The 21,525-nt window shown below is 44.1% G+C and overlaps 1 protein-coding gene across 3 annotated transcripts in view; it reads right to left on the reverse strand.

The window, feature by feature from the left end:
* The window catches only part of GRB14 (growth factor receptor bound protein 14), a 47,908-nt gene that overhangs the window by 7,399 nt on the left and 18,984 nt on the right, over window positions 1-21,525 (reverse strand). For 2 of the 3 annotated variants that reach the window (XM_081923502.1, XM_081923501.1), the window contains exons 3-7: window positions 12,502-12,658; window positions 4,347-4,468; window positions 2,887-2,961; window positions 892-1,029; window positions 184-294 (exon numbers count right to left, since the gene is read on the reverse strand). In XM_081923502.1, the coding sequence (XP_081779628.1) occupies window positions 184-294; window positions 892-1,029; window positions 2,887-2,961; window positions 4,347-4,468; window positions 12,502-12,658 (603 nt within the window). Of the gene's footprint in view, window positions 1-183; window positions 295-891; window positions 1,030-2,886; window positions 2,962-4,346; window positions 4,469-12,501; window positions 12,659-19,036; window positions 19,383-21,525 lie in introns of those variants that run through there. The other variant, XM_081923503.1, reaches the window with a different exon arrangement.

The following is a 21,525-nucleotide window of genomic DNA, read 5'->3' on the forward strand; positions in this document are numbered from 1 at the left end:
TACCTGTTGAAATAAAGGCCACTAATTCTCCCATTTCATAATCAAAATTTCATTTTTTTAAAAAAATTAATTTAATTTCAAGATTATTTTTCCTGGTGCCAATTTTTAACAGAAGTAAATAAATCCTCCCCCTCCCCACAAAAAAATATGTTTTATTTATTATCAAAACGGTTAGGCATTTACCTTAAAGCAGAACCCATAGCTGACTGGCACTCCAGATATCTTTTTGCCTGTCAAAGACACATATATGTCACTACTGCTGAATTCACTGAAAAGCTGCAGGTGCCGTGGCTCCTAAAAGGAAGAGCAATATAAAACTATTACAGACATCTTAAACTGTTTACACCAAAAGGGGGGGGGGAGGCCGTTCTTTAAAGTATATAATTCCCCAAGTCAGCATCTAAACGATAAAAGAAAGGTGTTTCAATGTAAGGTGCAACAACTTACTTTTCTGTAGTGAAGAAATTTCGATCAACACCCATTTATTATTATCCCTTGTGAATTTATTAGTCACTTTCTTTTGCCAATGACAACTCAAAGCAACTTACAGCCTTAAAACCAGAGTAATGCCTATGTCAGCCTTGGCCAACTAAGTGCCCTACAGTTGTTTAGCAGCCTATTTAAAAGAGACATGCTAAAAATTCACTTTGCGAGTTAACTCTGCAAGTTATAAAACCCACTTTCATTTATTCAAATATTAACAAACAAAACCTCCCAGCCCATTCCATGCTTGTCTGCACCAAAAGTGTCTTCTTCTCTTTTCAGCATCATCAACAAAACCTGAGGGGGGGGGAAGCTTGGCTTTTTCAACAGGACTTAAGGAGGACAAAACTATCCCTTACTGTGGAGAGAATATGATGCATACTGAGCTCTACCATTTGCCAACCTTACCTTTGACGTCCCCTTAGTGGAAAAATACAGACCCGATCTTCGCAGCAAAAAGTACATCCTTTTAAAGGTTTTTTTCCCTTGCTCTTTAGCATGTAAATAACTGTGAATTTCAGGATATGTACTGGAACTTAAAAACATCTGAAAGGGAAAAAATACCACTTTGAATCCCACAGGAACAGACCTTTATCCAGCTACTCCTTCCTGTGCATATTTGGGAGCTCTGGAAGAGCTTCGGACTGCACCGACAGGCGAGGAGTGTGAGTTCTCAGAAGCCTGTGGGAATTCAGCTGCTAATCTGACTGAAACGGAACACATAATTTGGTTTCCTATATTGCTCAGCTTTTTGCTAAAGGACCTCAGAGCTTCCACACACTCTGAAAACACTTTGCACGCTGCTAATGTTACTAAGGATATGGTAAAGGTAAAGGGACCCCTGACTCTGGGGTTGTGACGCTCATCTCGCTTTATTGGCCGAGGGAGCCGGCGTACACCTTCCAGGTCATGTGGCCAGCATGACTAAGGTCCTGCTTGTGGACTTCTCAGAGGCTTCTTGTTGGCCACTGTGAGAATACGATGCTGGACTACCTGGGCCTCTGTTTTGATCCTGCAGAGCAGAGCAGGGCTTTTGCTATCGTTATTATTTTACTGAGCTCCACCATTTGCCAACCTTACCTTTGATATCCCCTTTGTGGAAAAACGCAGACCCAAACTTCACAGCAAAAAGTACAGTGGTATCTTGGTTCCCAAATCAGCTCCTGAATGCCAAAAACCCGGAAGTGAGTGTTGTGGTTTGTGGACATTTTTCGGAAGCCGAATGTCCAATGTGGCTTCCACTTGAGTGCAGAAAGTTACTGCAGCCAATTGGAAGCTGTGCTTTGGTTTCTGAACAGTTTTGGAAGTCGAACGGACTCCCGGAATGGATTAAGTTCGAAAACCAAGGTACCACTGTATATCTTTTTCCAGAGCCCCCCACCCCTGTTCTTTAGCATGTAAATAACTGATGCTAACAGAAGTAATAACTTTTTTAAAAAAAATATTTTCTAAGGAACCAAGTCTGTATGCATCTCATAACCTGTTTCATAACTCCTGTCTGGGAGCCCACCTGTGAGAACAATCAAATTGCCAGGCACATGGAACAGGCTATCTTATTCAAATGACTTCTAGTGGTGAAATAATGTGAAAACTATTCAGTGGAGGCTGGTCCGTTAAGACTGAATGGGGCATTGCCCCACCAACCTTAGCCTGCCCACACCTGCCTGCCTCCTTACTTAGACCAGTCCTGAGGGTGGTACTACCCAGTGGCATAGCGTGGGTTACCAGTGCCCAGAGCTGCGCAGAGGGGAGTGGGAGGGAAATGGATGGAGTACGCATGCACGCTCAACTGTCTAATGGCATCCATGTCATCCAAGAAGAGATTGCAGCCACAGAGATAAGGAAAGAGTCGTTCCATTGTCTGAATAGGTCACTTTCTGGTTCACATGGAGAAGCCATTTTCAACAGAGCCCAGCGATGCAAGCATGCAACTCTATTGAGGCAGCACTGGGTGTTGAAATCTTGCACGCCCTAACAGCCCTTGTGCCCCCACACATGATGCCACCGGTACTACATGTCAGCTCCCCCCTCCTCCTTAGTTTCAGTGTTGCCCCTTATAGCAGGAAAGAGGATGAGGAGAAAGTTAGAATTAGTTGGCTCTGCCTGTCATGGGCTAAGATACCATTCACTGATGATCACCCAGATTTCTGTCTTAACATTTCTAATGAGCACCAGCCATCACTGGCTATCCTTAAACCAGAACTCCCCATAGAACAGAATGTAAAGGTGAAGAAGGAGGTTTGTTTTATAAAGCACTTAAATTTGGGGAATAGGTAGGGACCATGCCGTTCTTAACAGTGCTGGGCCATGCCAGCCCTATTGTTCTGTCAATCAAAGGCAATGCTTGAGATTTTCAGACACGCTCAGCTGAGCGGTCCCGTTTTTAAAACATCAACATCTCACCTGCAGTATTTGCGTGTGGCTCATGGCTCCATTGATCTCATTTGAGAGGGATATCAGGTGTGCAGGGAAGAAAGTCTGTTAAAGAAAAAACAAAAGTACTAGAAGGGTTCAGGAAACATTCACAGATGCACACCACATTTAGTTAGAAGGCCTAGATTTCATTTCCTTTATACCCTGTTTATGAGCCCTCTTGTAAAAAAAGAACAACAGTAGTTGCCCTTGCTTGAAAACAAGGCATTACAGCATCTGCTTATACCCTGAAGAACCAAAGCTCAGTGGGAGATCACATGCTTTGAATGCGGAAAGACCCAGGTTCCATTCCTGGCAGGTCCAGTTAAAAGGATCAAATAGAGAGAGTTGCCTGGGCTCTGAACCAGTGGTTACAAGCAGAGTAGACAAAACTGGGCTACACTTTATATTTGAGTTTCTTCAGTAATGTTTTTATCTGGATTGTTTTATTTGATATTTTAATGTGTTCTAAACTGCTCTGAGATTTTAAATCTATAAAGTGCTATAGAAATGAAATGAATGATAATAGTGATAGCTAGAGAAATAATCTGACTAAAGGCAACACCCGGTGTTCTTAATGCTTTACTCCCGATAATAAACAGAGGGTCTTCCACGGCATTCAGAACATCAAGAGGATTAGTACTTGGGTGGATTTGATGAGCCATATGTAATCAGGGTTTTCTTCTCAAAGAGATATCTAAAGCTGCCACGTTCAGGTAGAATGTACAGGTGTCTCTCCACTTATGCTTGCAACCATGTTTATGCGTGGCACCAGGAAATAATTTAACAAATCAATTTAAACTGGAAAAAAAGGCGCAAAACGGACTGAAAAGAGTGGGGAAACTGCAAAAATGGCACAAAAAGAGCAGGAAAACAGCTAGCAATCCCGGAAACCTTTGCAACACCTTCAAGGTTTTCCAGAGGTTTAAGGGGTGTTTACAGGCTTCTTAAGAGTGTGTTCCCCACAATACACAATTTCACATATACATGTAGTACCTGGGAACGCAGCCCCCACGTAAGTGGGGAGATGTCTGAATATGGGGGTGGGGCAACATTCATGTGGTCATCCAGGCAGTGGCGTGGGCTAGTACTAATGGGAACAGCTTTGCAGAACTATTTGCAAGTCTGCTATACTCTGTTTGAGCAGCGGCAGCAATAAGTAAGATAAAGGATCTCAACAGAGCCCAAACTCCCTGCCACTTCTTCCACTTATTCTAATAATGCTGTGTTGCCTTGTTAGGTATTTGGCAGAAACTTGTTTCATCTGACCCTCAGAGCCTAGAATTATATCCATGTTATCAGGGTGTGGGTGTATGTGTGTATGCAATGGTACAGTTAATTACATTTCTTGGCAATATTCCGGTTTTAACTGGGTGCCATAACTGATGACTAGCCACCCTAAATATTAAGGATTAGTAATTGAATCAAATCAATATACAGTCATGACTTACCTCAGGGTTTTTGAAGAACTCGTATTTGGCATAATTTTTTCTAAAATAAAATCTATTGCCTTCTTCAATTCCCCATCTTGACTGGATTTCAATCATCATTTCATGGTCTTCAATTATTCTCTCTGTGTAATAAAAGAAACATAAATCCTAGCAATTCTCCTAAATTAATTCACCTCCAGTGGTAAAATGCAAGAATTTGTATAAGTCACTCAAGATAATGATACTACAGTAGCTGTTGTGAAACTTTTGAAAAGGGGTGAAAGGCAAGAAAGAAATGAATGACAAAGGAAGGAAGGAAGGAAGGAAGGAAGGAAGGAAGGAAGGAAGGAAGGAAGGAAGATGAAAGCAGGGACAAACAGGCTGGGTCCTGCATCTGGGCTGGCATGAATATGTCCCTAAGGGTATGACAATGTGCGTAGTTTGGCTCAGTGAAAGATGTCTGACACTCTATGTACTATATTCATCCAACTATGACCAGGGCTGCCCCATTTTGTTGCCTGAGGCAAAAATCAAGATGGCAGCCCTGGTCCATTCCACATACAGATGCTGACCAGGCAGGCTGTTGATTTTTTCTTCAACACTGGTAATGGAAGACTGTCCATTGGCAAGTCTGGCTCCAGCTACTACTCATTTAATACTTTTACCCCCCCCCCCCCACTTCTTCACTGAGTAAACCAAGCAAACCTTCCACAATGAGAAAATCTAACAATGAGATGCACCAAATCCATAGTCTTGTTAACGAGGCCAGTCGCTATGCAGAACACACGCATCTCCTGTCATACACTTGCTCAAATAAATCCACACTGGTAGATATCAACCTGACATAACGAAGGCCACTTTGCTGCAAAAGATACATTTAATTTTCATGGCAGCAGAGAGATTGAAAAACCACGTTGAAGACTGAGCCATGTCTCAAAATATGCTTCTTTAAAGACTTTAAAGAAAGCTTTCAAACTGGTCTGACATTTAAGTGTGGTTACATGGATGTCAAAGTGACATTTATGAAAATGCCACCATTTGCAGGTTTGGAAGGTGCAGAAAGTTTTTGGGGTGTTTTTTTTTAAAATGTTGAATATATTCAAGAGAGTATATTAACCCTTTATCTGATTGCATTACGGATTATTTAAATGAACAGTCATCATCACCATCATGGAATCAGAGCTGATATCTACAACATGGTTTGAGCAATTTTCCATTTCCTACAAAAACAAAAGCTACATCAAATTTACAAAATTAGGACAGCATTCTTGGTCAACCAATACTTCAAAATGCTTTTCAATCAATTAGCAAAACTGCCAGAATAAAGAAGAGTGATAGAACATAGAAGAGTGATAGAAGAAAGAATTCATGGTACAGACCCCAAGCCAGGTCTATACATCTAATGGCTTGGGGTCTGTACTGTATATGGTGGTCTACCAGGGACTCATGAAAACTCCCATTCTTTGCTGCCTGCAGGGAAGAAGAACAGAGAAATGCAGCCCGCAATGCATAGTTAGCAGGCTGCATTCACTGCGCGGCCTCAAGTTTTGTGCAAGCCTATTCTACGCCATATGTTTCTAATGGAGTGTTTCATCGCGTTTATCACAACCGAAGCTAGTTCCATCAAATTCTGCCTCTGGAACAAAGCCCAAGAGATGCCAAACCGTACTTCTTTTGAAAGCCACATCTTGAAAGAAAATTCTAGAAGCTCTTCGGATAACCTGCACTGTTGCTTGGCAATGGGCTCCATGGGCTCCTCTGTGCCCACCAGTCCCTTCTGTGGGGCCCACAAGAAGTTTCAGTAAACATCCCCACAATGCACAAAGAGACTTGTGCTCTTCTTGCTCAGTTCCTGTCTGATCTGGCTTGATCTTTCCTACACAGAACAAGTCCCCCTACATTTCACTAGAAGCCAGGGCTAGACATCTTCTCTCCCTTCTGTTCTGAACAGAGGAAATGTGGAAAGGGCTTCTCTTTGTGAGCAAGTGTGCTGGTGGTCTTCCATCCCTACCCAACTGAGGGGAAAGTGAGGGAAAGGGATGCCTGCACCATTTTGTGGTCCTGGTTCCTTCCCTGCTCTTTTAGATGTGGCAGCCATTTTGTGTTATGTCATGCCCCCATGACAGCCATTTTGTGACTGGTGCCCACAAGCTTCCAGGAAGACCCGCCAGAGCGCTGTGGAAAGATTTGCCCAAAAGTAAAAAACACATATACCCCTCTTGGCCACCTTGAAAGAATTGGGAAAGCTGAAAATGCACCCCCACAGAAATTCTAAAGAAATTCTGAAGTACCCTCTGAGAATGCAGAATAATGGAAGCCTCTCTCGAAGGGGAAGAAGACATTTGAGAAACTGGAGGACAGATTTCAGCACAGCACTGTCTGTAGTTATTCCCTCCATCTTCTCTCTTATACCCAACTCATATCTAATCATAGTCAGCCATGAATCAAATCCATTTATTTTTGTTTCTTGCATCAATGGCTCTGGTCAAGCATGGTTATAGTCTTGTTTTTAAAAAGAACAAGGTCTCGTGGAGTGGCGTTTTCCCCATTTGGGATTCCCGTGGGCGAGGTTTAGGGAAGATTAACGATGTAATTAGGCAGGGAGTAGTTATATTGCTTCCCAATACATAAGCCCCACACTCTCCGCACATCTGTTTGGGGAGAACCTCAATTGAGAAGAAGCTATGGTTTGGGGGGGGGACCCGTAGCAGCAATAAAACGAGAAAGGTGGGGGTTACAAATGTGTTCATTTGGTGTGATATTTTGAATGAATGCTCCTTTGTGGTCTGGTTTGTTGAATTTATATACCACCTCCCCCAAGGACCTCAAAATGGCATACATAGTTCTTTCCTTCCACATTTTTATGCTGTGAACCTTCGGATGAAGGGCAATATACTAATCAACATCAACAACAACAATCCTGTACTATATTAAAGGGAGTTATGATGGCCAAACTCCTGGACCAGTATGAAACACATGGTTAACTTCAGTTTTACCATTTCAGCCTTCAACTAATTCAAAAAACTAAAAAACAACCAATGCCAGTAAAAACCACAAATTACTGAAATTCTGCACTTGAGTCCCTTGCTAAAAGTTAGTAAAGTATCTGTAAGTTATAAACAACAGCGACACCTAGTGGGCATATCAATGTTCCACACATACATGCAAAAGAAAGTATTAACCTCTCTCTCTCTCTCTCTCTCTCTCTCTCTCTCTCTCTCTCTCAGCCTTCACACAGGCAGATGTGATGTTGTTTAAAACACCGTCAATATTTTCCTCCTTCCCTTTATTTATTTAATCTATTTATATGCCACCCTTTATCCAAAGATCGCAAGGCGGGTTACAGTATAAAAATGAAACATTCCTGTACTGTGCAAATTTAACAGCTTAGATTTATAGCAGTCCTGAAACTCCCATCCACTGCCGGCCCTGCCATTAGGTAGAGTGAGGAAGCTGCCTCAGGCAGCAGATTCTGGGCAACAAGGAGCAGCGGTGGCAGGAAGGCCCTGGAGGACACAGCTGTGAGCTCTGCAGGTTCTTCTCCTGAGCCCCCTAAGCTAGCCTGTTGCCTGCGCTGCAGTGGAAGAGGCTGCTGTGAAAATAAGATTCAACTGCCCATCTGACCAGCTTCTGTACATAGAACTGGAGAAGAGAAGCAGAACCAAAAGCGCCTTCCACCAGCAGAACACAAAGTTAAGCTAGTGCAGAAATCCCAGGGGTTACTCTACCACCAACCTGAAGTAGCATAATATTTCACTGACCAAACAGGTGGTGCAAGTCAGGGGTGAGGAACCCCACACTCAGGGGCCAAATGCCAAAATTCCAAAACCTTCGAATTCTCCCCGGGGCCACAATCCCCTCTCCCCAGGATGGAGCCCTTCCTTGACCCTGCTAGCGTGGGGGGTGCAGGGGGGCCGGCCGCACTGGGCGCAACATCTGGGGGTTAGGGTTAGGGGGCGCAAATCCACGGGCTGGGGGCGCATATCCACGGGTTAGGGGGCGCAAATTACTTGCCCCGGGTGCTGACAACCCATGCTACGCTACGCCACTGCTGCTAGGGACTTTCATTGTGTGCTTTCCCCCTGTCTGCAATGTGCCCTTGAACTCTCATAACACTTATTTTTTTATTTTACTTTTCTTCATTAAATTCGCATGCCACCCTTCACCCGCAGATCTCAGGGCATTTCACTGCATAAAAAAATGCAATACAAAAGCACAAAAACACATTATAAAAACAACAACAACAACAAAAACCAAACAAACCAATAACCCCCTTCCCACAAACTCATTTTAAAAGGGGTATAAGATCTTAATCAGCCCAAGGCCTGGTTGTTATTATGATTATTATTATTAGTTTGCTACCCATCTGGCTGGGTTGCTGCAGCCACTCTGAGCAGCTCTCAATAGAATATTAAAAACGCAAGAAAACATCAAACATTAAGAATGTCCATATACAGGGCTGCCTTCAGATATTTGTTTATGGATGAAGGTTTTCGCCTGGTACCTAAAGGCATATAAGGCCTCTTGCATGCTTGAATAGGGGATAGAGAGGAGTGGGTGCGTGGGTAGGTAGGTGAGAGAGAGAGAGAGAGAGAGAGAGAGAGAGAGAGAGAGAGAGAGAGAGAGCTGCATCTAGCCTGCTGCACAAAGATAGCATTTATATTCATTGTTCTGCTCACTTTTGAACCAGGCCCCTAGCCACCACTGGCATGCAGGCCTTGGAAGGTTGCTGAGAAGGGAACACAAGGTTCCCCATTCCTGGTGATAGCAAATGCACTTCCTCTGGCACCAGTGAAGAGATCTAGGCATCTTTCACCACCTCTAGCCTGAACTGAGCCTGCTTCACAATTTCTTCTTCAATGGGTAGAAAACATGTAGGCAGTGCAGCAGGAACACTGGGTTAGTTAGCCTGATCCTCTGATTCAGCACAGCATGTGGACAATCACATTGAAAAGTTATCGGGGCGGGGAGGGGGGAATTAAAGAACTTACGAATATTCAAAACATCTGTCAAATCTGAATACTCGAAATGTTGGATTTTGAACATGCAAACTATAATAAGCTACCTGGCATGCTGAAAAATTGCCCAGAATTCGATTTATGTTTCAGGGGCCAGGTTTCGGTGCTTAGAAATTTTGGAGCTCCGAGTTAAGAGAAACCCATGTAGTAAAAGCCCTGGAAAACTTACAAGGGAATGTTTTGCCAAACAAACACACACACACAAAAAAAGCGGGGGGGGGGGGAGAGAATAATTTAGACCAAAAATGATCAGCAACGGAAATGATTTTAGAAGGCTCGTGTTGGCCATATTACAGCTGCACAAATTAGAGTGTTAAAAGCAGCTGGCACCACATTGCAAAACCCCAGAAAGAGCGATGTTCTAATAATTAGCCTGGTGTGTAAACACTTAACACACACACTCATTACAAAAGCTGACATGTGATTATTGCAGTAAATAGAAGCACCGTATTCAATTTGCGATGATTTATAGGTTCGGGCCTTTTATTCATGAACCACTGGAACAGCTGCTGGGTCTGTTCGTAAGAGAGTTTGGAGCACAGCTACCATGAATTATTTATTCCTGAACTAGTAAGTAACACAAATACGTCTTTCGCTGTCTCTTACTGAAAAGAAACATTTCACTTCTGTAATGCAGGGGTAGTCAACACAGTGCCCTTCCAGATGCTGCTGAACTACAACACCCGCTGGCCCCATCTGTCATGGATGCTTTAGCTGAGATTCCTGCATTGCAGGGGGGGGGGTCCCTTCCAACTCTACAAATCTATACAATGGTAAGGTAAAGGTAAAGGGGCATTAGGTCCAGGCGTGGCCGACTCTGGGGTTGCGGCGCTCATCTCCCTTTATTGGCCGAGGGAGCAGGCATACAGCTTCCGGGTCATGTGGTCAGCATGATTAAGCCTCTTCTGGCGAACCAGAGCAGTGTATGGAAACACCGTTTACCTTTCCGCTGGAGTGGTACCTATTTATCTACTTGCACTTTGACATGCTTTCGAACTGCTAGGTGGGCAGGAGCAGGGACCGAGCAACGGGAGCTCACCCCATCGCAGGTATTCAAACCGCTGACCTTCTGATCGGCAAGTCCTAGGCTCTGTGGTTTAACCCACAGCGCCACCCGCGTCCCTCTATACAGTGGTACCTTGGTTTAAGAACAGCTTAGTTTATGAACAACTTGGATTAAGAACGCTGCAAACCCGGAAGTAGGTGTTTTGGTTTGTGAACTTTGCCTCACGTGTTCCATTTGTAAATTGAGCCCGCCGCTACTATGGGAAAGCACGCCTTGGTTTAAGAACGCTTTGGTTTAAGGATTAAGTTCGTAAACCAAGGTACCACTGTAATTCTATGAATAGGAGAACTTCTGTGAGAGGCCAACATTTAATGGGGTGCCCTTAAGCCTGCAGGCTTTAGGAAGGAGGCACAAGTCTCCGCCAGGGTGCTGGAGCCCTCCCAACTCCGTCCCAAAGCCCAGTAAGCGCTTGCTCGGCTCTAGGAAGGAGTAAGGAGGTCTCTAGGACTCTTGCAGAGCCCTCATGCCCCCTTCACAGAGCTGGGCAAGTGCTTTCCAGAGTTTGAAAAGGCGTTCTCCTTGGTTGTACCTATATCCACCTCTGTAGACACAGAACTGAGCCCTAGCCAATTTGACATCACAGCCAAAAAGGACCATGAGCCAGGCTTCTCTGCCCTGACCAGACCTCAAATGATGGGCATGGTCTTTCGTTCTACTTCTGGGGTGAATGCTATTCCTGCTTTGTCTGTCTGTTACTGCAGGTTCCCCTTGCGCGTTTTTAAAGAATGCAATACGTGAAAGCGCTTAAAGCCAGCATTAGATCTGAGGCTTACTGGGCACCTAAAATCTGTACTTATCTTACCGCTCATAAGCGATTATATTAACGACAAGCTGCGGCTCCAATACGCCCGGGCAAGCATTGCTAATGTAGCACAAGCTGTAAAAGTTCCATCTTTCATGCTTATTACTTAATTCAACACAGCTTCAGAACCGCACAGCTCAAACGCTGCTGGCATAGCACGGTTTGATCTGGGCTTTCAGAAGTTCAACAGCCGCAGTTCTGAATTCCCCACGATTGCTTTAGTGGACTTTAAATCAAATCTCAGCAGGATAATTTATGGCCCTGTAAGAGGATGCCGACAAGTCTCCTTCAGTGGAACAAAATGTAATTTAGAAGACAAGGCATTCACTATCCACACTGAAATATGCAGTAGGCTATCACTACTGTAACTGCAGCACAGCCAACAATGTCCTTGCAGCAATATTTTTGGCTTTCTGTGCAGCGGGGCTGATGTATGTGTGATGAAGGATGCAAGTTTACAGATTTAGAAGTCTGTTGGTTTTTTTATTTGAAAAAATACATCCCCCTCCCCCCAAAAAAACCTCTGGAAATATTTGGGTGAGTTGTGCGTTCTTATCCTACTGTGAAAGACAATGCCCAGTGCCTTTTTTCTGGGGGTACTCAAGGGTACGTAGCATGGGAACCTTTTTTTCCTTGAAGAAAAGCACTGGTTAAAATTGTGGCACTTATTGTAACTTCATGGTGAATACTGGCACCTTTTTTTTCCTTAAAAAAAGAAACACCGGATAGGGTGATATTCAGGCTTCTATCCAATGCAGTGCTAAGCAACTGGATAGTTTGGTTAGAGCATGGTGCTGATAATGCCAAGGTTGCAGGTTTGATCCCCTTATGGGACAACTGCATTTTCCTGCATTGCAGTGGGTTGGGCTAGATGATCCTCAGGGTCCCTTCCAACTCTACTGTTCTATGAACTGCCCTAACAGTGCACTTGCATGGCAAGACTTTCAGCCCTCTCCCTGCACCCCCATCCCACTATGAAAGATTTGGGGGCATGCGCTCCCACTGCACAAGTGTAAATCCTTGCACTGGTAGGACAGTTACTTAGTACTGCATTGGTTGCAAGTGTTTCTGTGTGTTTGTGACGCCCAGCGAAACATACAAAACAGTGGCTCTAGACTCCTAGAGACTTCAGGCACAGGTCCGTGACCTACAAATGCAAACTTAGGTCTCTGAGCATATTAAGAGTGCAGATTAAGAAGAACAGACAATCCGAGGCCCAGCACAAAAGAACTGGAGCTCCCCCTAGCAACATCTGTAAACGACACACTTTCTGAAGCAAGCAGTACTTACCTAAACCTAAGGAAGTGAGATGTTCAAACATAGTCCAGCTGTGATCATCCACATAATGGTTCTTTAGTATGAGCAACTGGCACAGATCTCTGGCTGTTATATCACTTGGTACTTCCAAAGCTCTGCTAGAGTCATCCTCACTATATATTTTGATTACCTGTTAAAAAGGCAAAAGAAGATTAGCTGATACATGCAGACGTGTAAAATGTGAAAATGTTGGTTTCATTAGCAGGTGATTTTGTTTTATGCTTGCAGCATGGGGAGAACCTTCCTCTGCAACAATTGCTCTGTGTGCAATATCTGACACAATTACTTCCAGTTTAACAACCATCTATAGATATAACTTGGGAGGGGGGGGGGGAATCCAACAGATACATAAATATAGGCAGGGCTATTTTTCTAGAAAAGAGTTGCCGGAACTCACCATGAACAACTCCCTTGTTCGCTTGTAATGGCATCAGCACCCACCTGAGATGTGCCACTACCAAGAAGGCCCTCTGCCTGATTCTCTGTAACTTGGCATCTCGCAGGGAGGGAACCGCCAGAAGGCCCTTGGTACTGGACCTCAGTGACCGGGCAGAATGATAGGGGTGGTGACGCTCCTTCAGGTATAATAATAATAATAATAATAATAATAAATTTTATTTATATCCCGCCCTCCCCAGCCAAAGCCGGGCTCAGGGCGGCTAACAAAAATAAAACAGTACAAAAGCACAGTACAAACAACACTCTAAAATCATTCATTATAAAATTGATTCAAATCAAGCCACTGGCAACCATTGTGCCAGAGCTCCACGAAGATTGCCGAGGGAGGGAGTCAGGCTGTGCCCTGGCCAAAGGCCTGGTGGAACAGCTCTGTCTTGCAGGCCCTGCGGAAAGATGTCAAGTCCCGCAGGGCCCTAGTCTCTAGTGACAGAGCGTTCCACCAGATCGGAGCCACAGCCGAAAAAGACCTGGCTCTAGTTGAGGCCAGCCTAACTTCTCTGTGGCCTGGGACCTTCAAGATGTTTTTATTTGAAGACCGTAAGTTTCTCTGTGGGGCATACCAGGAGAGGCGGTCCCGTAGGTCCGAGGTTGTTTAGGGCTTTAAAGGTCAGCACCAACACTTTCAATTGTGCTCAGAAACGTACTGGGAGCCAATGCAGGTCTTTCAAGACTGGTGTTATGTGGTCTCAGCAGCCACTCCCATTCACCAGTCTGGCTGCCGCATTCTGGATTAGTTGTAGTTTCTGGGTCACCTTCAAAGGTAGCCCCACGTAGAGCGCATTGCAGTAGTCAAAGCGAGAGATAACCAGAGCACGCACCACTCTGGCAGGACAGTCCGCAGGCAGATAGGGTCTCAGCCTGCATACCAGATGGAGCTGGTAAGCAGCTGCCCTGGACACAGAATTGACCTGCGCCTCCATGGACAGCTGTGAGTCCAAAATGACTCCCAGGCTGCGCACCTGGTCCTTCAGGGGCACAGTTACCCCATTCAGGAGCAGGGAATCCTCCACACCTGCCCGCCTCCTGTCCCCCCAAAACAGTACTTCTGCCTTGTTAGGGTTCAACCTCAATCTGTTAGCCGCCATCCATCCTCCAACCGCCTCCAGGCACTTACACAGGACCTTCACCGCCTTCACCGGTTCTGATTTGAAAGAGATTTGTTTTTATATTAGCAAAAAATGCCTGTTATTACGAAAGGGTGCGTACGAGAAGAGAACACAAGGTATTGCATTCAATGCATGACTTTGTGAAAGCAGAACAACTCTGATGCAGAAGGGGATTTCTCCTCCCGCTCTGTCCCCCAAATCTGTACTGGGTGTTCCCCTGCCAACTCTTTGGAGCACATTTGAGGATAGCACAGAGCACATGCAGGGTGAAGGAGGGGAAGTTGTTCTGCTCACACTTTTGTTGTCGATCACTGCCCTTTGCTGCAAGGGCCCTCCAAAGGGATATGATGATGCATGTTTCCACCCATTGCCCTCTGATTCAGCACACTGATAGGACACCATGCGATGTAACATTTGCAAACACAGAAGTGTTGCCTCCGTTGAGGAACGCCACATCATGTGTACCTCTTTAAAACACTTCAAAGCAGCAGCCCAAGCATGTTCCATCCTATCTTTAAAGCAATTTTAAAAACTCATGCATCTAACAACACTCACACACACACACAAAATGGTAGAGGAGATTCAAATGCAGGGCACAACTTGCAGGAAGAAAAGCTGTCTAGACCTCAGGCATCTGTGTATCAAGTTTAGTTTGTGGGATATTACAGAAAAACTCAGAACCCACATTTACACATAATTCATCAAAGTCGCTTCAGTGCTGCGTTAAAAAAAAAAAAGTCTTTACTACCAAAGGTCTGTAAGCAATTCCTTATGTGCAGTTTCTAGGCTACAATACTCTTCAATCTGCATCCACAAAAGAATCCAAATGTCCACTCAGTCAAGATTTACTGCTGGCAGAAATAACTGTTAGGTAGGCCGCCCAATATACTTCCAAGGCAAGTTAACAGTCTGAAGGTTAGATTCTGACCTTCTGGAAGCCTAATTTATTTGAGAGAAGACTAGGACAAAGACATGGAGCGCCGGTTTCCTCAATAGCAAGAAATCTGTTCCCTCTCCCCCTTTCCAAGGCAGGGAGTTCTGCCAAGGAAAGAGGATTATGAGCGCTGGATGCTGCTAGCCTTGCCAATTTCCTTGGTTACTATATGAAGAATATTCAAGTATTTGGAAGAAATGAGCAGAGGGGTTGGAAGAGAAATAAAAAATCTAAGTGGGGGAGGAGGGGACGACGACAGGGAGAGGTAGAAAGCTCATCAAGCCAAGGAAGGCGCTAGGCATTGGCTCATTACCATGTTCTTGTTCAAGGGCATCTAAAACATTTTCACTGATTGTGCCTTTTTCCGTGCAATTGCTCCCATACAATATAGCTGTTAGCTCAGCTTTCCTTTTAAAAAAACGAAACCTCATAAAGCTCCATGAAGGTCACTGAAAGATATCAGAAAAGAAAAAGGAAAGGAATCAAAGCACACGCTGCTGACCTTTGGATAAAAAAATGTGTGCACTTCAGCAAAAGGGTGCAGTGTTCCTTCTTGTTTATTTGCACCCTGCTTAATGCCAAAACAGGCTTCTAAGTGGTTTACAAAGTATTTAAAAAGTTTCATTTCCAGCATTTATATCCTATCCTTCATCATTAAAATGACGTCACAACAATAAAAAACACTTCAAACCAATGTTTTTAAATTAAAAAATCTTTTTTTCAAACAACAGCAACTTAGTACATAAATTATTCTATCCCCACTCCATGGTCCAATGACCTAAGACAAAAGGCCTGAATTAAGACAGGGGTTTTCAGCTAGAAATGAAAGATGGCCCAGTGTTGGCACCAGATTGACCTAAGAAAAAAGGGTGATCCAAAACTGGGGTGCCACTACAGAGAAGGCCTTTCCCCAAGTCCTAAACTGAAAGGCTTTTCTTGGTGATGGTATAACAAGAAGGGCCTCCATTCACAAATCAAACAACATGGTACGTCCAATATTACAAACTATCATGCAAATGTATAAGAGGTTAATTTGAGCTCAGCATAGGAATCTGAGACAAATAACTAAGGATCCTGTCTGAAATTGCTTTCAGTTTGGGCATATACACACAAATACTCAGAGCAAACCACTGCCACTAAGTGTAATGAAGTAAAGGAGTGAGGTATTATAGACTTGAGAGGACGGAGGTCAGGAGTAAATCAAACCCCGACTCTACAGCAGAATGAACTGCTACATGTTATTTGCAGAAGCATAATCCAGAACATGAGAACCAAATACCACCGCCACCCAAGAAGCATATTAAAAGGTCCGAATCCACTGCTTAAAATACTATCTTCCTAATTTTAACAGTGGTTTAGGTCTAGCAGAAGTTCACTAGGAAAGGCTGTCATCACATTCATTTCTCTTTTCAGGATTCTGCCTCTCTTTGAGGTCTTTCCAACTATGGCTTTAGTTTCAGTACAGCTCCCTGGATAACAGTACACATTGGCAGCACCCACAACCCATTTAAACAGAAAATGGTGTGTTATTCCAATTTCCAGTGACACACATTCTAGTTTTTATCTTCAAAGTTTTAAACATAGCTGATCCTGGCTGGAACAGAGTTCAGAATGAGCAAGTCCCTGATCTAAACCTCACCACTGCCCATAACCACTCTGGCTGGCAGGGTTGTCAACTTTTGAACCAAGCCCTGTGCCTTTAACTGTGATCCAATTTGCAGCAGCTGGCAAGCAATATTGATCTCCACCTGGTGGGAAGCTTCGCCTGCTGGTTTCTGTAGATCAAAGGGATGTTAAAGGCACAGGAGTAATCTACACTATTTTTTACGGTCAGCTAGCAATTCTACTAGGAGGCCTCAGGCAAAGCACTGGATCGCCTACAACATTTTGCACAGCTTACAAAATATACCGACCAACCTTGCAGGATTGTTCTACGGCCTGTGGAGATTAAAACTGAAATCCTACACAGTACACACTTACTTGGGAGTAAAACCCCATTAAACTCAAGAGGGCTTTAGTAAATAGTCATAACACAGTAAAAGTATTGCAAGGATGGGGGGCATGTGTCCCTTCCAGAAATGGCAGGACTGCAACTCCCACCAGCCCCAGCTAGCAGGGCTAACAGAGAGGATAATGGGAGTTGTAGGCAAGTCTACTCTAAGTTGTGAAAAGTGTCGGGCAACATGATGCATTTGTACAATGGCACATTAGTACAACTGCAAGCCAGACACTATTTGAAAAGACATCGGTGCTAATAAATTTGTGTAACAAAGTGCAATGGTGCGAGTCAGTGCTAGCTCCAAGATTCTGGGGGCCCTCAATAACAGCAATCCCCAGTGAGCTTCCCTTGCCTTCTAAGAGGTGAGCCATGGAAACAGAGAATTGTCTTAGGCTGTATCTGATCTTGCATATCCCGTAAAGGTAAAGGGACCCCTGACCATTAGGTCCAGTTGTGACCGACTCTGGGGTTGCGGCACTACTCTCGCTTTACTGGCTGAGGGAGCCGGCATACAGCTTCCGTGTCATGTGGCCAGCATGACTAAGGCTGCTTCTGGCAAACCACAGCAGCGCACGGAAACGCAGTTTACCTTCCCGCACTTGATGTGCTTTCAAACTGCTAGGTTGGCAGGAGCAGGAACCGAAAAACGGGAGCTCACCCCGTTGTTGGGATTCGAACCACCGACCTTCTGATCGGCAAGTCCTAGGCTCTGTGGTTTAACCCACAGCACCACCTGCGTACTAAGTGGAAAGGGCAAGCCTGTTCAGGTGGAGAGCCTTCTGCTGGTTTGCAGGGTCTGGCAAACGTCTCACCTCATCTCACCACCCTCTGGAGCCAACCTTGTTACCATCATTCATGTTTTGACGTTTCAGCGGAACACAGCATAGGAAGTGAAGTATCCAGACATGTCCTCGAATCGGTTAACAAGCACTTGAATCATGTTTTGGGAGCGGGGTTATTTCGTGCGACTTTTATTTGAGAGATCTCATCATGAATGAAAACTGATTCCCACGTTACAGATATTCCCCACCCCTCTTCAGCTTTTGTGAACATTCATGATTTCAAGTTCAGTAAAGGTAGAATGAAGAGTTTTTGAACTTCTGGGGCTTTTCCTTCTCCTGAAATAAACTCTTGGCCTGTAACAGGTTAATGACGGGCAGAAATTCAGCACATGCCACTTTAAAACGTTTAAAAGCCCTGTTGAATGTTTTGGCTGGTTATTTCTGTTCAGCTTGGGGAAAATATGACTTGATCCCCAGGTTGTGCAGAAATAAACCAACCAAAACATAAAACAGGGCTTTTTAAATTTTTTATGTATCTAAAACGCCTTGAGTTTTCACTGTGAAATGAATTATAGCAGCAATATATTTCACTGGAGTGGCTACAAGAACAGAAATCACCACACTTACAGACAGGGGAGGAAAGAATCTAACATTGCTTACATAATCTTAATCAAAATACTAAAGCCCCATAATAATAATAATTTTATTATTCATATGCCACTCATCTGACTGATTGCTAACTACTTCGTAGACAAGGGATTGCCACAAGCCAGGCCTCTTTTTTTAAAAAAAAACATCACCACCTAATACTCTGTTGGGTCTTACACACTACTTCATTTACAGTGACCATATTATAGAATGTCAGTACCTGTACATTTAAAACAACAGAAGCAGCTTTATCTACATATCAAAACAGAAACAGCAGCAAGAAAAAGGCTCAGAGATGTGTTCGGGGTTTTTTTAAGTTATCCATTTATTTCAGTCATTTCCATCCTGCTGCCCAAGTTCCCAGGGCAACTGATGAACTGCATAATTTTGCAAGGGAGCACACATGCTAAATCCTCAGTAAGGCTGGAGATCCCACATTTAAATTAAGAGGAAAGGCAGCAATTTATGCACAGCATGCCTTTCACACTGGATGCAATACTTATATTCTACTTTTGGGTAACCTCTGCTTCCAAAACAGAGACATGCCTCCCCCTGCCCCTCAGCCTCCGAAGTCACCTACCCGTTTTTGCAGAACTATTGGAGTAACCACAGGAAAGGTTGCCCTTCTTCCGTACAAGCTCATTTCTGTCGGTCACAGGTAATTTAGCTTAGAAACTCTTGTCCAGACCACTTGCAAAATTAAGAAGACCAAAAAAAAAACCCTCTGTGGATCCGCTCCCAGTCATCCACACCTTAATGAGAGTCGGTGCATAGAGACGACTAGCAAAGCAATAAAAGGCATGCTGTTTCAGTGAATCCACTCCTTCGGAAAGCCAATTAAGGATGACTCCCAGACAGAACTAGCCAATGGTAGGCCAATCGGGATACATGGGCAGGACTCCTCCTCTGTCCTTGGAAACACATTGCGATACTTCTGCTTTTTAAGTTTAGAGACCCAGATTGAACAAGCATTTAAATCACTCAAAATCTCATCTGCCTACAGTGCCTTCGCCGCTGCAGCGGGGAGTTGCATCTTACTCCTCTCCCAGATAGATTAATTGTTTCAGTTTGAAATGAAAGACACACACTCCTTACCTCCAAACTGTTATGCAACCCTTAGAAATGGCATGGATTGGAGCTGAAAATATATGCAACATGCACATTCCGGACCTGCTTTTTTATCAGACAAGGATATATTCCAACAACAAAGGGAGGGAGTTACATACTGTACTGCTAAACTGGTAATAGATTTGGTCCAGGAGAGTCAATTATCTTCCTGTGTCTCAGTTGCTAACTAACTTACTTACTGAGCTGGTCACAAAAATAGGCCCCAAAATTCCCCACCTCCCATTTATGGCCAAGCCAGGGTAATTTCTTTTTGTGCCAATAAGGGCAGACAGTTAAATTGAAGCAGTAGCTTTGACAATGGGATATTTCTCTGGCCTTTGCTTAAAAAGAGGAGCGTCTATTGCACACTACAGGAAAATATACAAGCATATTTTTATAGCACATCCCCAAATAGCTCATAGCTCCTTCAGCGCTCAGGACTAGTAATCCCTGCCAAAACTGCTGTCGGGTTTGTCGGGTTTTCTTGAAATAGCTGGAATGTAGCCAATGACAGACAATAGACAAGAGGGTTAAAAAACACACCAAAAAAACAACCTCCAGGTCTCATTAGTTAGAAATTTTAAAGAATTAAGTCTTAATCAGTTACAAGGGAGGAAAGACCATGCCAATATATCCAATAACTCATTTCTTAAATACAGGCGCACAAACATGCTGGAGCATGTCTAGCTAACGTTATGAAGCTTATCCTTTTTTTATCTCGGTAAGCCATTCACAGAATTAGGTTTATAAATTTTGATGGGGACCAGACAAAAGCAGTAACCTGTGATCATGATCTGGCAGTCCTTAAACCACAACACAGGAACACAGTGTTACAAAACTTGGGTGTCTCCCCCTCTCTCTGCCAAGCGACGGCAAGAGCCCACGGGGTCTTAGGCACTCACACAGGATCCGTGCTTCTTTGGAGAATTAAAGACACGTCGGAGACTGTCGTGGCTTTAAGAAATATGGTTTATTTACACCTTCAGTCTGCATGGAGGGAGTCCAGATGTGGTCATTTCATGGCAGCAGCGCAGGCAGCCTCAAGCCTGTCCAAGATGGATCTCAGCTCCTTTTCCTGTCCAAGATGGATCTCAGCTCCTTTTCCTGTCCAAGATGGGTTTCAGCTCTTCTTCCTCCCAGCAACCCTTGCCCCACCCCCCCAGGCAGTTACCCTGGCAACCTTCCAAATCTCCCATCTCTGTTCACACCTGGGGCAAGGGGGAAAGGAGTTTTCTTGTATTGTTAATGTCCCTCAGCTGTTCTAGCCCAGCCAGGTTGCTTTGCATAAGCGAGCCCAGGAATTCCTTTGCAGGTTGCATTCTCCCTTCATATCACAAATAACCAAAATCCTAGCATTTATTAATTTCTAGGTTTTACCCTAAATCTATATCACCAGGCAGCTCCATTTTATTGAGTCAGACCATTGGTGCATCAAGCTCAGTCTTACCTCCTCTGACCTGAAGCAACTAATCAAGGTTTCAGATAGTATCTTTTCACAGCATTACCTGGACACACCAGGGCTTGAACTCAGGACCTCCTGCATCTCCCCACTGTGGAAGGACGTCTGGATCCAGAATTGGCCTCCACAGTCACCTACGGACACACCTCTAAGACCATGGAAGATAATCTTACTCAGCTACGAGTGATCGCCAAAGCAGCAGCAGCAGCATGGATAACAGAGGCTCTACCAATGAACTATAGTCCTTCCCCATAGCCTTAATTCCCTAGTGATTTGCCTTGTGCAACAAAGAAAGGTGCAATGTGATAGAATCATTTTTTGCTCCATAATGCCAGTCAACAGAAGGCTGGGCAAATGCACAGGAAAATTTGGAGATTCAGCACTTCTCAGCTTTCTACATTATTTCCCACCGCAAGCACAGTCTCTTACATTCTCCGCAAGAGAATTTTTTATTTTAAGCATTTAAAATGTTTGTGATCTTATAATGTGAATTGCATGTCTTC

This window comes from Podarcis melisellensis, assembly GCF_964234715.1.
Source record: "Podarcis melisellensis genome assembly, chromosome: 1".
Classification (NCBI taxonomy): Eukaryota; Metazoa; Chordata; class Lepidosauria; order Squamata; family Lacertidae; genus Podarcis; species Podarcis melisellensis.